Source organism: Pygocentrus nattereri, chromosome 6 (genome assembly GCF_015220715.1).
Source record: "Pygocentrus nattereri isolate fPygNat1 chromosome 6, fPygNat1.pri, whole genome shotgun sequence".
NCBI classification, from domain to species: Eukaryota; Metazoa; Chordata; class Actinopteri; order Characiformes; family Serrasalmidae; genus Pygocentrus; species Pygocentrus nattereri.
The window spans coordinates 28,812,999-28,826,262 of NC_051216.1; the positions used below are offsets into that span (position 1 = coordinate 28,812,999).

Here is a 13,264-nt window from a genome sequence, read left to right on the forward strand (position 1 = left end):
GGCAGCCCTCAGGCTCTTCATTTAGACTCCATGTGTAGCTTCCTGTTTTCTCCGTGTCTGTTTCTTTAATTCTTCACTGGCTTCCTTAGAAAGTATTTCCATGGAATCGGCAATTAGGCACCTCAGGCCCAGCACAGGCTGTGCAATGCTTTGGCTGACTTCAATATGGAGATATTAATATTCCTTTCTGTTCCAAGAAACAGCAGAACGTGTACAGCATGCACTACATGTGGTGCTCATCTCAGGATTTTGTAACAGTGTAAAAGTATTTTCAGTGGGTGTCATTAGCAATTACCTTATTTTTACCTTATTTTTATTTATTTATTTATTTATTTATTTATTTTAAAGAATCTCATTAACAGGGTATCTCTATAACTAATTAGCTGTTCCCATTTCTGACAGAGGAAAAACAAAGAATTGCTTGTTGATAGGCCTTTCCTTTGGAATCAGCTTTGGCATGGACAGTTTGACCTTTCCTTTGAATTTTGGCTTTGTTTTTTTCGCCTTCTCCCCTTTTCACCTAACTCCTGTCTCTTTCTCTGTAGGGTGTGGTGTTTGTAAGAGGATGCAGCCCATCTTCCAGCAGACAGCAACCGAGACAAAAGGGAAATATGTAAGTGCAAAACAACTTGCATAATTTTATGTATTGTCCTTCATAGAGACAAAACTTTTCAGGGAGTTTTGTTTGCTTTCCTAACATACTTACAATGCACAAAAATGTAAGCAACTGTAAGTAGTTTATTATTTTCATTTTGCATGTTGTTCAGTAGTTCATGTAGCGTTGAGCTGATTTTGTCTGTAGTCTTGCTGTATGTCCAAATGAGTGGTTGTAGTGATGCTGTTTTAAATTAAGGAACAGCAGGAAAATGATCATTGAAAATTTGCTGTTATCTCTTGTTGAATTAAATAGTTTAAGCCTGTGCCTGATGACTGTTAACCAAATTACCACAGTTACAGCACCAGTGATGGCAAAAGCTCATTTACCAAAATAGAAAAGAAAAAAAAAGAAAAAGTTAGTTATTTGTTTGTTTGTTTATTTATTTGTTTGTTTGTTTGTTTGTTTGTTTGTTTGTTTGTTTGTTTGTTTGTTTGTTTGTTTGTTTGTACAAACCCTAGCTCGGAGATGTGGAAAAGCTGGAAAATCCACCACTGCATTCTCCTTAAAAGAACTAAATAAAATTGAAAAAATGTGCTTGAAAGTCATAGAAAATATTATTTGAAATGTCTGTAATCAATTTTTATTTTGTGTGTTAGTTAAGTGACCCTTATTAGTCCCACAACAGGGAAATTTCACCTCTGCATTTAACCCATCCATGAAGGGAAATACCACATAGTGTGCCCACACACTAGGGGGCAGTGAACACACTTGCCCAAAGCAGTGCCCGGGGAACAGTTGGGGTTAGGTGTCTTGCTCAAGGACACCTCAGGCATGTGCTGTCAGCTCTGGGGATCTGACAGGGCTGGTTCCCTAACCTCCAGCCCATAACTGCCTCACGTTTGTGTGTGACCTTAAATGTTAGCATCCTCTGGCAGGACGTTACCTCATGTTGTAAGCTGTAAACTTACCTTATGGTGTAGCCTAAAGGCCTAAAGAGTTTACTTGGATGACAAACTAATTTGTGCATGTGTATAACTCATGATATCTTGCACACCAAATGCTATTTTTATACAGTAAAAATGCAACATCATTTTTACTCTGACAAATTGTGTATAGTTTTGATGCGAAAACATCACTCCCAAACATTTCACTTTTCTGTTGCATTGAGTCATGAAAAGTCCTTGAATTTGAAAATGGCTGAAGTTTATGAGCCCTGTATGAACCCTGTAAGATGCAAGATGCATACTAGTATATACATGTGCACATACTGAGCTTTTAAATATGCTTGGTAATGTGATATCCGACATTGATAAAACATTTATTTTACCATTGTACCTAACACCAATGAGGTTGTTCTTAAAATGTGGCTGTTCAGCTTCCCTGTTTGAGCATGCCGATGCTGCGGATGGATGTCATGCCTGGACAAAAAGCTACCTGTATGTCACAATGTACATTTTAGTGCATCCTCAGACCAGAGCGTCATGTTTCAGACATCAGATTGAAAGACTTGGAGGGGGAAAAACATTGCCTCAGATGTCTCAGATCTTGTATAGTGAGACAATAAACTTTGCAGGAGAGTTCTCTACTTTATTACTCGAATAATTAGTTATGTGGACAAATTAAAGATGATGGTGTGCTACAACCACAACTTTTGCTGAGCTGCGATGTTATTATGGTCTTTTAATTTTGACATAGTTTAAACTCGCACACTATGACTTTGTTTGCACCATTGTCAGCTTCAGAGTTTGCATCCATCTCAAATTACCAGAAGAAAACTGTCATTATTATTATCATTATTATTAGCAGTAGTAGTAGTAGTAGTAGTAGTAGTAGTAGTAGTAGTAGTAGTAGTAGTAGTAGTAGTAGTAGTAGTAGTAAGAGTGGTATTGCAACTAATATCTCTGTAAGTGGATCTGTAGTTGCTGCTGGAGACATAAATAATATTTCTAATGTTTTTGGAAGCATCAGCAGATGTCCTTACAGAGATTGTGATCATAAATAGTAATAGCAACGTTTTTTCTTTGTTTCTTCCAGCAAATAGTGATAGCATGTGTATTAAAACTTAACTGTTGTCAAGGTAAAGCATAGGGACTCATTAACCCCCCAACCCTCCACCCCTCCGGAGCCCAGTTTAACCAGGGTCTGAAGTTCTTTGAAGTTCCATACGCTGTCAGAATGAGAAGATTCTGTTATGTGTGCAGGCCTTGTTGGTATTATTTTATAATGAACTCTATTCCTTTCATCATCACAATCTAACTTTGTCCCACGTCATTTTTAGTCTACATTGTGCAGCCCCATTATTAATCATAAGCGAGGCATGTTTCAATAAGGTTGAGCCATAATATTTCATCTCACTGTCAATATCTACTAACCTATTTGTCCTGTTTGTTTTATTTGACAGAGCACTGAGTTCTTTTCATCAGCTTCACAGCAGATAATTTTGTCTCAGTGATCTTCTGTTTTTGTTTAATACATTTATTGGATGAATTCCCTGCTGGTCTACAGTCTGCGTATGGATTAAATGCCAGCTCACAACTCAATATCTCTATGTACACTGCTGTGAGCTATCGCTACACATCTCTCTCTTGCTTCCTTGCTCTCAGAGTGCACACACACAGACTTAATTGAGGGACGAAAGCTTATCAAAGCTTGGCTTCACATTTCAAGAAAAAGGGTATTGTCAAGTAAAATGGCTCATACTGCACATAAAAGTACATGAGAACATGGATCAATAGCTCACAGCTGAAAATGCGCATGTGCCCCCTTCTGCCGTCCTGGCTTCATGAGTCCTGAGCCTCCTACAAGGCAAAAGCGCCTCTGAATAAACCATCAGAAGTTGGCTCAGTACTAACAGACATCACTGGAACAATTGCATTATTTTTCCCTTTTTTGTGTGGAGCTGTAAATTGGGCTGGACTGACTAATTGCAACAGTGTTTATTTCTCTTAACTGCTGAATGATGAGTAGGCTCCTCAGATAGCCTGTAAATAAGCCATTTGTTTAGAGATTTGCAGTTGTAGATTGGCCAGGAGATTTGCTGCATCCTGCAGTTTCACATTTTCATGTATGCGTGCAGGACGCTGATAGTGCTAGAGAAGCTTGATGGATTTGGGAGGAAGTCGGCGGTCAGCACTGTCTGCGTTCACATTTTTCACCGTGCTGTCGGACGAGTATGAGCAGTTGGAGATGATTTGTGACCTGCTCTTTGATTATGTGCAATTTATGATAGTAGATGAGCTGTAATACCTGTGTAATTTGCTTGTAATAATCCTTCACACTCAGAAAAACGATTTTAAATGAATGCTACCTTTTATCCAACAGAGATGCACAGCAGACAAGGCACCTATTATGCCTTTCTGTGGCAGTTTTTGGTAATGTGCACACTTTGTGATGGAAGAATTCTTTGATCAGTGTTTCTGAAAATTCTGTGGCACCTGAGAAATCAGTTGGAGGAGAATCTCAAGAAAACTTGAGTTTTGCTGTCATAATAACATAAATATTACAAGATCTTGAGAAAACAAATGAAAAATAATTCATTATCCTGAAGAAATGAAGCAAAAAAACATGCAAATCCATGGCCCTTAAGGGCTTTCATACTTTTGAACATATTAACATATTGCGCTTCGGTGCTACTTGACCTCCTGTCAATGCATAACATATTCAGTGTATAAGAATATACAAATGCATCCTGACGAAAAGTCTAGAGTGTCGGTTGTTTCTGTCCTTTCCTGCTTAGTCTGACCTCTACTATGCTGCATACCTCAATTCCTTGTTGACGAATAGGATGACCGAGTGTTCTCTCGTGCACATATGTAAACATGGTGATGAAGATGGACACTGCTGCTGCTGCAGCTGTCACGTGGAATAACGAGACTGAGGAAAGGGCCATTGAGCTGTGGCCTTTCTGACACTTCTTCAAGAGAGTCCAGAAAGATAAATGTTCATGAGACAAAGTGTTTACATGTACATCTGTTTACATAAACCTGGTATCTAGCTACATTGAATAATGTTCTTGATATGTTAACACATTTGTTACCTCGAGTTCGCTTTGTAGGATAGACAGCCCATACTGTCCTCTTCATGACACCCAGGAATGGGTCCACAATCACACATGCTTCTGTAGCAGTGATTGACAGTTTCTTGACTTTCCATGCCGACATTCTATGAACACACAAGGACGTGAGCAATGATTGGTCAGTGTCAGATTTGCAGCGTTGCCAGTCTCTTGATGAAGACATGGCACTAATTTATGGCACCATGATTGGCTAATCTGACATAATGACCACTGTGATAGACAAAAATATCATATAATCTGATCATAGCATCAGCTCCTAGCATAAAATGAATAAAAGGTATAAAGGTTGGGATAATGCAGTGCTCTACTCCCAGTAGCTTTAGTTGTCCCATCATGCTGATACAGAAAATGAACTCTTTAGCATGTAGAAATGCTTACACCTCCCACTCCCACTCCAACTGAAGGTCATTTCATTATTTCATGTATTTTACATTAAAAATGCTGAATGTTTACTGGCAGATTTTTCTCAAAGTTCAAGGTAAAGAAGCAGGGACATGAAGAATAATATGGCAGTAATAGCTGTACTTTTGCAGCAACTAAAATAATAAATATGTAAAATTCTACTTGTTTTTAAAATACAGTTATAAGTCATTGCTGTCCAAAAAACCCATGCAACTCCAAAATGGAAACTTTGCAGGAGAGAGCAAAAAGTACTTTAATGTAAATTAATGTAAAGAGATTTTAATTACGAACCATTTTGGAGCATTTCATCATGAAATGATTATGCAATGTAAAGGACAGCGGCTGAGCTAAAATGATGTGGAAAAATAAAAAGTGAAAAAACTGAGATGCATGTTTTCTTTTGGACATAACATTTTGTAATCACATGAATTAATACATAATGTTTGATACAGATTTGTGATCTCCCTGTGCTTAGATTTTCTACTGGAGAGGCTCAGTTTTGGCCTTTTCTTTTCTGATATTGTTATTCAAACCTTGAGTCCTGTCCAATACTGATGCTGATTTTTCTTCTTTAAAATACACTCTTAAAAAAAGATGATTCCATAGGCTCCCGAGTGGCTCAAGCGTTGGTCCTGTCATCAGGAGATCGTGAGTTCGATCCCTGGTGATACTATAGCTATCCATAGCTAGGAGTCCAAGAGAGCACAATTGGCCTTGCTCTCTCTGGGTGGGTAGGGGGCCCCCTCTTCTCACCCATCACTCAACATGATGCTAGTCAGCACAGGTGTCTGTTAGCTGACGTAACAGATCTGGCAGTTGGTGCTTTCCTCCGAGCTTGTTCAGCTGTCCAATGACATTGCGTAAGCGGCAGTTTGAAAAGATGCGGTTGCTGGCTTCACAGGCCTTGGAGATTCAAGATTCAAAAGGAAGCCCTCCTAGCGTTGATGGCAGTGTGATTGGGGGAGTCCTAACTAGCGGGAGGAATGGGAGGCAACTAAATTGGGGAGAAAATTGGGTAAAAGAAAAAAAAAGTATATTCCTCAAGGGCTCTTTAGAAAAGTCGGTGGTTCTAGACACCAATAAGAAGAGTTCTGCTTCTGTTACAATAGCAGAACCATATATAGCACATTCTCCATCAATCTGAAGAACCATTTCACCACACAAAGAACCATTTAATCATGCACATGGTTGTTGTGAATATTCGTAGTTCTATACAGAATCATTGTCTTTACTAAAGAACCCTTGAAGAACCATCTTTTCTATGAGCATATGCTAAAATCAGCTCATTTTAATTGAAGCACCTGAACATCATCTAATAGTGGGCATGCTTAAACTGCTGAAACCCTCTACTACCCCATAGGAAGAGACATAGATTGTTAAATGATTCTGTATCTTGTGAAGAATCATGGTATCCCAAGAATTTAAGCCAGATAGTAGCAATTTATTCAATCATATTGATATATATATATATAATATAAAATCATATTGAGGACCAGATCAAATTCTAAAGTGTAAACAGGCCTGTTTTCAACCTTCAGAACAAAGGAAATCAGAATTCCTTGAAGTGGCCTGTTTTCTACAACCAAATAGATTCCTAATTGGTTTTGGCATGAAAGAAGAGATTTAGGTCTGGACTTGTAATGTCATCAAAGAGTTTGATTTTTACTATGTCCCCCTTCGCTGCGCACCATACTTTCATGTTGCTCTCAGTTGACAAGCCTTCTGTTTCTACAATGGTGCAGCCATTCGTCTTCATTTCACAGAGGTTCTTGTCGTGAGCGGAGATTGTTCTTTGAGCGTAATGTTGTCTTGCCGCAGGTGCTGGCGGGGATGAACGTGCACCCAGCTGAGTTCGATGGTCTGAAGCAAGAGTTCAATGTCAAGGGATACCCAACCTTCTGCTACTTTGAGTGAGTTTGACTTTATATTTAACTTTGCACACTCACATGAACCTAAGAAGAATTCTTCCTCAACCAAGTGATTAACATATAGTGTATGAGTCTTAGCCCTTCTTGTCTTTGTTCTTTATTTAAGTGCTGTGCAAGGACTCGAAATGCTGTGCTCGAAAAGTTGCACCACAGCATCCAAATAGCTTCACCTTTCAGTCAGTAGCCTTTGGGAAGGATTAGTTCCTTTAATATATTCAGACCAAAGCAAGGTGAGCTTTGTATGTGATGACATAGCCAGGGTGAGGAGTTCGTTTTGGAACAAGCCACTTGAAATGTTCAGTATTTATCAGACGAAAAGTTTTGAGGGCTTATATGGTCATAAAATATTCGGTTTGAAGGAAGCTCTCACAATGGGGAGCTGAGTCTGGAGCAGAATGGCAACTGCTCTATTTCATGAACAGATGACGGCAGCTCTGATGAAGCAGAATGTGTTAAGGAGCAGGGACTTGGCCGTAAGTCTTGACGCTGCGATGAGGAATAAGCCTGATCTAGAATTCCAATTTTTTTTTTTACTTTTCCTTTTCTTTTATTCCCAGTAAATGAATACTGAACAGCATGAGGTTTGTTTGCTAAGTTTTTCCCCCTTCTCCTGAGAATATTCCTCATGTCCTCATTTCTAGCCAGAGTCAGAAAATGCCTTGATGAGTTAATGAGTGCAAAGCAAAGTATCTCTGGAAAGCGAGAAAGGTCCAGCATGATCTAACACATGCACCAAAAGCAAGCACACTAATGATCACACAGCCGCCTGTGTTAACCCTCTAAAAACTCCTCTTCAGAACTTTTTTGTACTGATGGTGAATTTGTTAATGACTATGCATAGTTGCCCCTTAAAAAATAGGCCTTGTTTATATAGTATTGCACAGCTTTAGCTGGTAGTAAATGAGTGAATGCTAAGAATTGTAACATTTTGAAAATTGTCGTTTTTTGGTTACTTTTGAAAATGTTTTACTCAGTATTGTATAGTGATCCACTGTCCACAATCAGGCCTGAGACTGCAGCCGTGCTTTATCTGCTTCCATTGGGTGTTAAACGCTCACTCATTTCACTACCGTTTTAATTATAGGAGGGTTAATTAAATGCCGCTCTCCGCCCAATCCGTTTTCAATGAGCCATTAGCTGCGGCCCTGAGGGGGAGTCGCAGGCTAACGACCATGCAGCACCATTGCTTACAGTAATGAGGCTCTGAGCTAAACTCTAGCGCTTTGCTTCAGCTCTTCGACTCCAGCTGTTGCTCTTGTTTAGTTCCCCATGCAGTTGTCTGAGCTCTGAACACTTCACCTCCATGTATCTCTCTACGTTCACCTTGTGATTCAGGGTTGCGGATGAATAGCAGGAATGCAGCGTTGTTTTGTACCACTTGCATTATAAGTACTGAAGAGATCCAGTTAGATTTGGCGATTCAAGCTGTAGCCAGTTTTCATATTTACCTTTCAGTACAAGAAACTGCAAAGTCAAGTTGGCTTCAGTGGCTACACATTTTTGAACCTCAAATTGATGAAGCCTCTCAAGATTGCCCTGCTGGCTCCATAGCATCCTTTTGACTATCATCATCAGTGTCGTCCATACCTTTTTGAAATGGCTTCTTTTTCTTTTGTGATCCGAGATATGAAAGGGCTAAAATATGAGGGAGCTAAATGGCAGAGGTCCAGCCCTCCTGCGCTTCACTCCTGTTCATCTGAAATAACGCTATAGCTAGGTAAGCCATCAAGCAAGAATGCAGTAGCTTGGAGGTCTGCCATATGTTGCCTTTGCCTCTCCAAACCTGTCAGATCAGGTGACCTAGAGAAGAAGAGTCAAGGGCTAAAAGTTTTCAGAGGATTCAGATGAAGCATCAAAAAGTAGAGCAAAGACCAGTTTACAAGTTTCACACCGCTGAACACCCTTGAAGGTTGGGCTAAAACATGTAGATTGCGAGTGATCTGTTTGCAGCTGTCTCAATATTAAACCTGACATAGGAGAACTAATGCAGTTTGATAGCTGTTGCAGGTTTTTTTGATACATTACTATGATGCGTGCAGATCCCCACTGATCAGTGACAGTTACAAATGACCGAGTGCTGCTGGCACCTTTCCCCAGGCTAGCATAGCTCTTGGCTGGTGCAGATTAATTTCAGTGGCAGAAATTGGAGAGATCAGGGCAGATAAAGAACCATTACCTGTGCGTGGAGGTCTGCTCATACACAGAACTGAGTACAAGCCTGTAGCTCTGGCCTATAGCTCTGGCCTATAGCTTTGACAGATTGCACATTTTTGCAAGTTTTCTAAACAAGTGACAAACAAAGTTGAACTTTTAGGTTTGAGCTTACACCGTAGGTACATCTGCTATGTTGGTATGGATTAGTAAAGAACACAGAGACTGCTAGCTGAGGTCTTTGATTAAGCTAGACGCCTTGAGCAGAATGGCTTAATTAGCTTTGGGCCAGGCCCTCATTTAAAATGTTTATCTTGGCTGCTGCAAAGGGAGCCACAGTCTTGGATGTTGCTTGTAATGCAATCCTTTGGAGTGTCACTACAAATATCCTCAGTTAACCAGTAATGCAGTTTATAGACATGAGAAAATAAATTTCATCACCTCCTCTGATTTAGCTAGTTTCTTTAATTAGGAAGGACCCAACATGTTTTGTAATAACATTACAGCAGAAGTGTGAAAAAATATACATAAATACAAAAAACTATGCATTTTTTTCTGTTCTTTTCAGAAATTTGTGAACTGTTTTTTGGCATGTTTTCCAGTAAACACTAGCCATTGAAAGTTTTTGGGAAAATTCTTTTGCGAATATTTTCCAAGATTTGATTTTCACTACCTCCAAAGATTTTGTTAACTGTTTACTTTGTGCAGGCAAAATGATATGGGAATTTTGGGCTGATAAGGATGTCTGATATTTTTCACATACACATCTGCTGCCAATGGATTACTCCTGAAGTGTGTACATGTGGTATTTTCCTCAAAGTAAACATGTTTAATGTGGTAAGAAAACTTACGTGTCCCCAGACTTCTGATGGGAACTGTTTGTCCTTGTTATAAGGTACAGCAGTTATTATTTATTTTGTCTCGTGTGGACCACAGTTCTGGGGGCAACTTGTGACTGATAGCTAAGGTTAAAAGACCTCTTCTGTTTTCTTGTGTTCCAGGAAGGGGAAGTTCCTGCATCACTATGAAAACTATGGAGCCACAGCCAAGGACATCGCAGACTGGCTTAAAAAGTGAGTAGAACAGCCAGTGTCTATGGGTACTCATTTGAGAAGGCCTGGTCTTATCAGTCGTAAACTAAACCAAGATAAAGACCCCCACTACACATATACGCACAAGCATGCATTCTCTGTAGGCTCTCAGACTGGTGTAAAGGCCAGTCTTTATTAGTTGGAGAGGTGTGAGGGCTCACTGCTTAGTCATTGCTTCATTGAGTGTATTATCAGGGGAGTGTTTGACACTTCAGCGAAGCAGAGGAGATGATGTGCACTGTAAAACACGAGGCCCAACTATACTCCTGTGTGCCGCTTAGTGGAGATTTAATGAGGCATTTCTATTCCCCTCTGTGGCCTATGGGTTAGACTTACTCTGAGAGTCTCAGACTTTGTATGGAAGTTGCACAGACACATCTCTTCATTTGCTGATCTGTATCCAGGTGTGTAAGAAAGTAAAAGTTTTTTTTTTTGCTTCTCTGTAGTTGGTATACATACAATTAGGTGTTAATCAATTACCATGTTTTATTGAAGATAAAAAAAGGAGAAATTCTAAGAAAAATGTGTTTCATTATGTGTTACCTAGTGATGGTACTTAAACTGGGAAAATGTTTTTTTTCTACATTACTAAAGTCAATAGGTGTTTTTTTTTTCCCTGATATTTTAAGCCTCCTCATGTCCAAGCATTTCATCAGCAGTGGTAGCAGTGATGGTGGTAGAATGCTAAAACACAAACATTATTTTGGATACTGGTTTTAAAACAAGACTCGTATATGATTTATTGACATTGCATTACCAGTTATGAAAAGTCTGGTATTTATTGTAATTTTCCATGGATTAGTCAACTGTTTTGACATTGGGGCCTGAAAATTTGATTAGGGCAGTGGATTAGAATAATATTACAAAAACGCAAGTAGCCAAACGATTCCCCAGTCAGGTAGTGTCATCTGAGTGAGTAATATTCACATTGATGCCGTCTGACTGGACCATTGTGTTTTGGCAAGAGACGCAATCAGGAAACAACTGAACTCTTCAACATTGCAGCTGGAGCTAACAGGCTCAGCCTTAGAGGAATAGTTCAAGATCTGTTTTCTGACCCCCCCCCCCCAATTTCCAAAAAAAAAAAAAATTCCCCCTAACCATAAGCCCAGGCTTGCTGGAGATTCTGAGACTGAATGATGTAAGTACTTAAGCAGCTTTGGGGGCTTTACAGTTGTTATTTTGCAACTGATGGTCAGCAGAATGGTAAAAGTAGATTGAAATGTGCCATTCAGGTTTAACAACATGGGTAGAACACTTTTCGACCAATCAGACTGTGTGCTTGGAAGTTATGCAAAATGTCAAATATTTATCAATTATCTCAAAATATCTCAATTTTCCAGCCTTATAAATAAATACTTAGAATTGAAGTTGTGCCAGTTTATGTAATAGTCCTTAAAATATGGAGCTGTTTTATTCCAGAACGTCAAAAGCTTGGTTACAACATCTCCTAGGGGTTCCTTGCACTGTTTCATAGGTGGGGGTGTGGTTATATTAGCACTGCATGGGCATAGTCATACATTCTCATCTACTGTGAGTCCTTTGGCACTGCAACTTAATTAAGGTATTTTCTGTGTGGTTAATAAACATCTTCATACTAAGTCAGTTAGTAATAGGGATGGACCGATACCACCATTTCCCTTCTGATACTGATACCCAGTGCTTAAGAATCAGCTGATACCGAGTACCTACACTAACTCTGGTAACCTAACTTAGAAGACTTGATATTTATACAATCTGTGTATACAAGATTTAAATAATATTGTATTTTTGTGAAGTATGTATTATGTGTCACAAATATACTCAGTTTGACTGCAAAAACAGATCTTTGTTGTTAACTTATTTATTAGTTATTTGTTAACTTTGTTGTTATCTTATTTGTGGGGTATCGGTGAAACTTCCAACTGGTATATTACCCACTGCTATAACCTTCCCATGAAATACTGACATTGCAGATTTTGCCATGGCATTTTTGTTGCACCACTAGCATGTTGCTAAGTTCCATCTACTTTGTGGTGTCAGTCATAGCTGTCAGTATCCCAATCACTTATACTGATGCTGTGTCTTAGTGCCTTAGTGTGTCTGCGCCCGTACCAGTGCTGTACTGGTATCAGTGTAACACTAACATGTGCAGGAAGAAAAGCTATTAAAAACAGTTTAAAAGTTGCTATCAGTTCAGATTAGATATAGCAGCACTTTATCTAATCTAAACTGCAACAAAACAAATAATTTGGCTGCCTTTAATCGCTGAGCTTATTCTGCTGCAGCTGCTACAAAGAGAGCTCACTTGACATTAACATCAGCTTTGCAAAGTCACCTTAAATATATTTAACTAAATTCATTTTGCACTGATAAGCTGCCTTCACTGTGCATTTTCCTCTCACACTGCAGCTGCCGTCACTCTTACATCACTGCTTCCAATGTGAGCAACAACAAAAAAAAATAATAGCCAAACATGACTGTCCCCCTTTAATGGGATAGGAGCATATATTACTGGTTAGCCTAGCTCCAACACAAAACCAAAGCATCAAACTCTGGACATGCCTCGTGCCTCGACTAATTGACTGCTATGTAAGTGGACAGCTGTGTAAATTAGATTTTTTTTTTGCTGATCTTTTATCTGTGTCCACATAGACCTCAAGGTTTCTCGTGCTGGCAGGAAGACAGAAAAGGGCATGTTCAAGGCTCTTTGAATGCACACAGACTTTAAGGAGACAGTCCTTTTGAAGTTTGTGAATTTTGAGAACATCATGTTGGCAGACTTTAAGGAGACAGGCTCTTGGCTTTTTGGATTCCTCAGAGAGTCATTTGGGCTGGTCTGTGATCACTGGAGAGTCTGAGAGCAAACAGCACTGAGATGTGAGTGAGTGTCCTTGGCTCGCACTAGCTGCTCTCAGTCATAGGGTGTGACTTCTTCTTACGAGCTGAGCAGATGTCCAGAACTGTGAATGTAGCTGAGATGTGTACCAGCTGTGTCAAACACAGCACGCAGTATTTCTGCTTTATCGTCTTGAACCAG

At 39.5% G+C, this 13,264-nt stretch overlaps 1 protein-coding gene across 1 annotated transcript in view; it reads left to right on the forward strand.

The window, feature by feature from the left end:
* pdia5 (protein disulfide isomerase family A, member 5) overlaps positions 1–13,264 on the forward strand; it is a 59,645-nt gene that overhangs the window by 25,062 nt on the left and 21,319 nt on the right. The window contains exons 8-10 of the mRNA XM_017709530.2: positions 546–613; positions 6,894–6,985; positions 10,156–10,227. Coding sequence (XP_017565019.1) covers positions 546–613; positions 6,894–6,985; positions 10,156–10,227 — 232 coding nt within the window. The remainder of the gene's footprint in view (positions 1–545; positions 614–6,893; positions 6,986–10,155; positions 10,228–13,264) is intronic.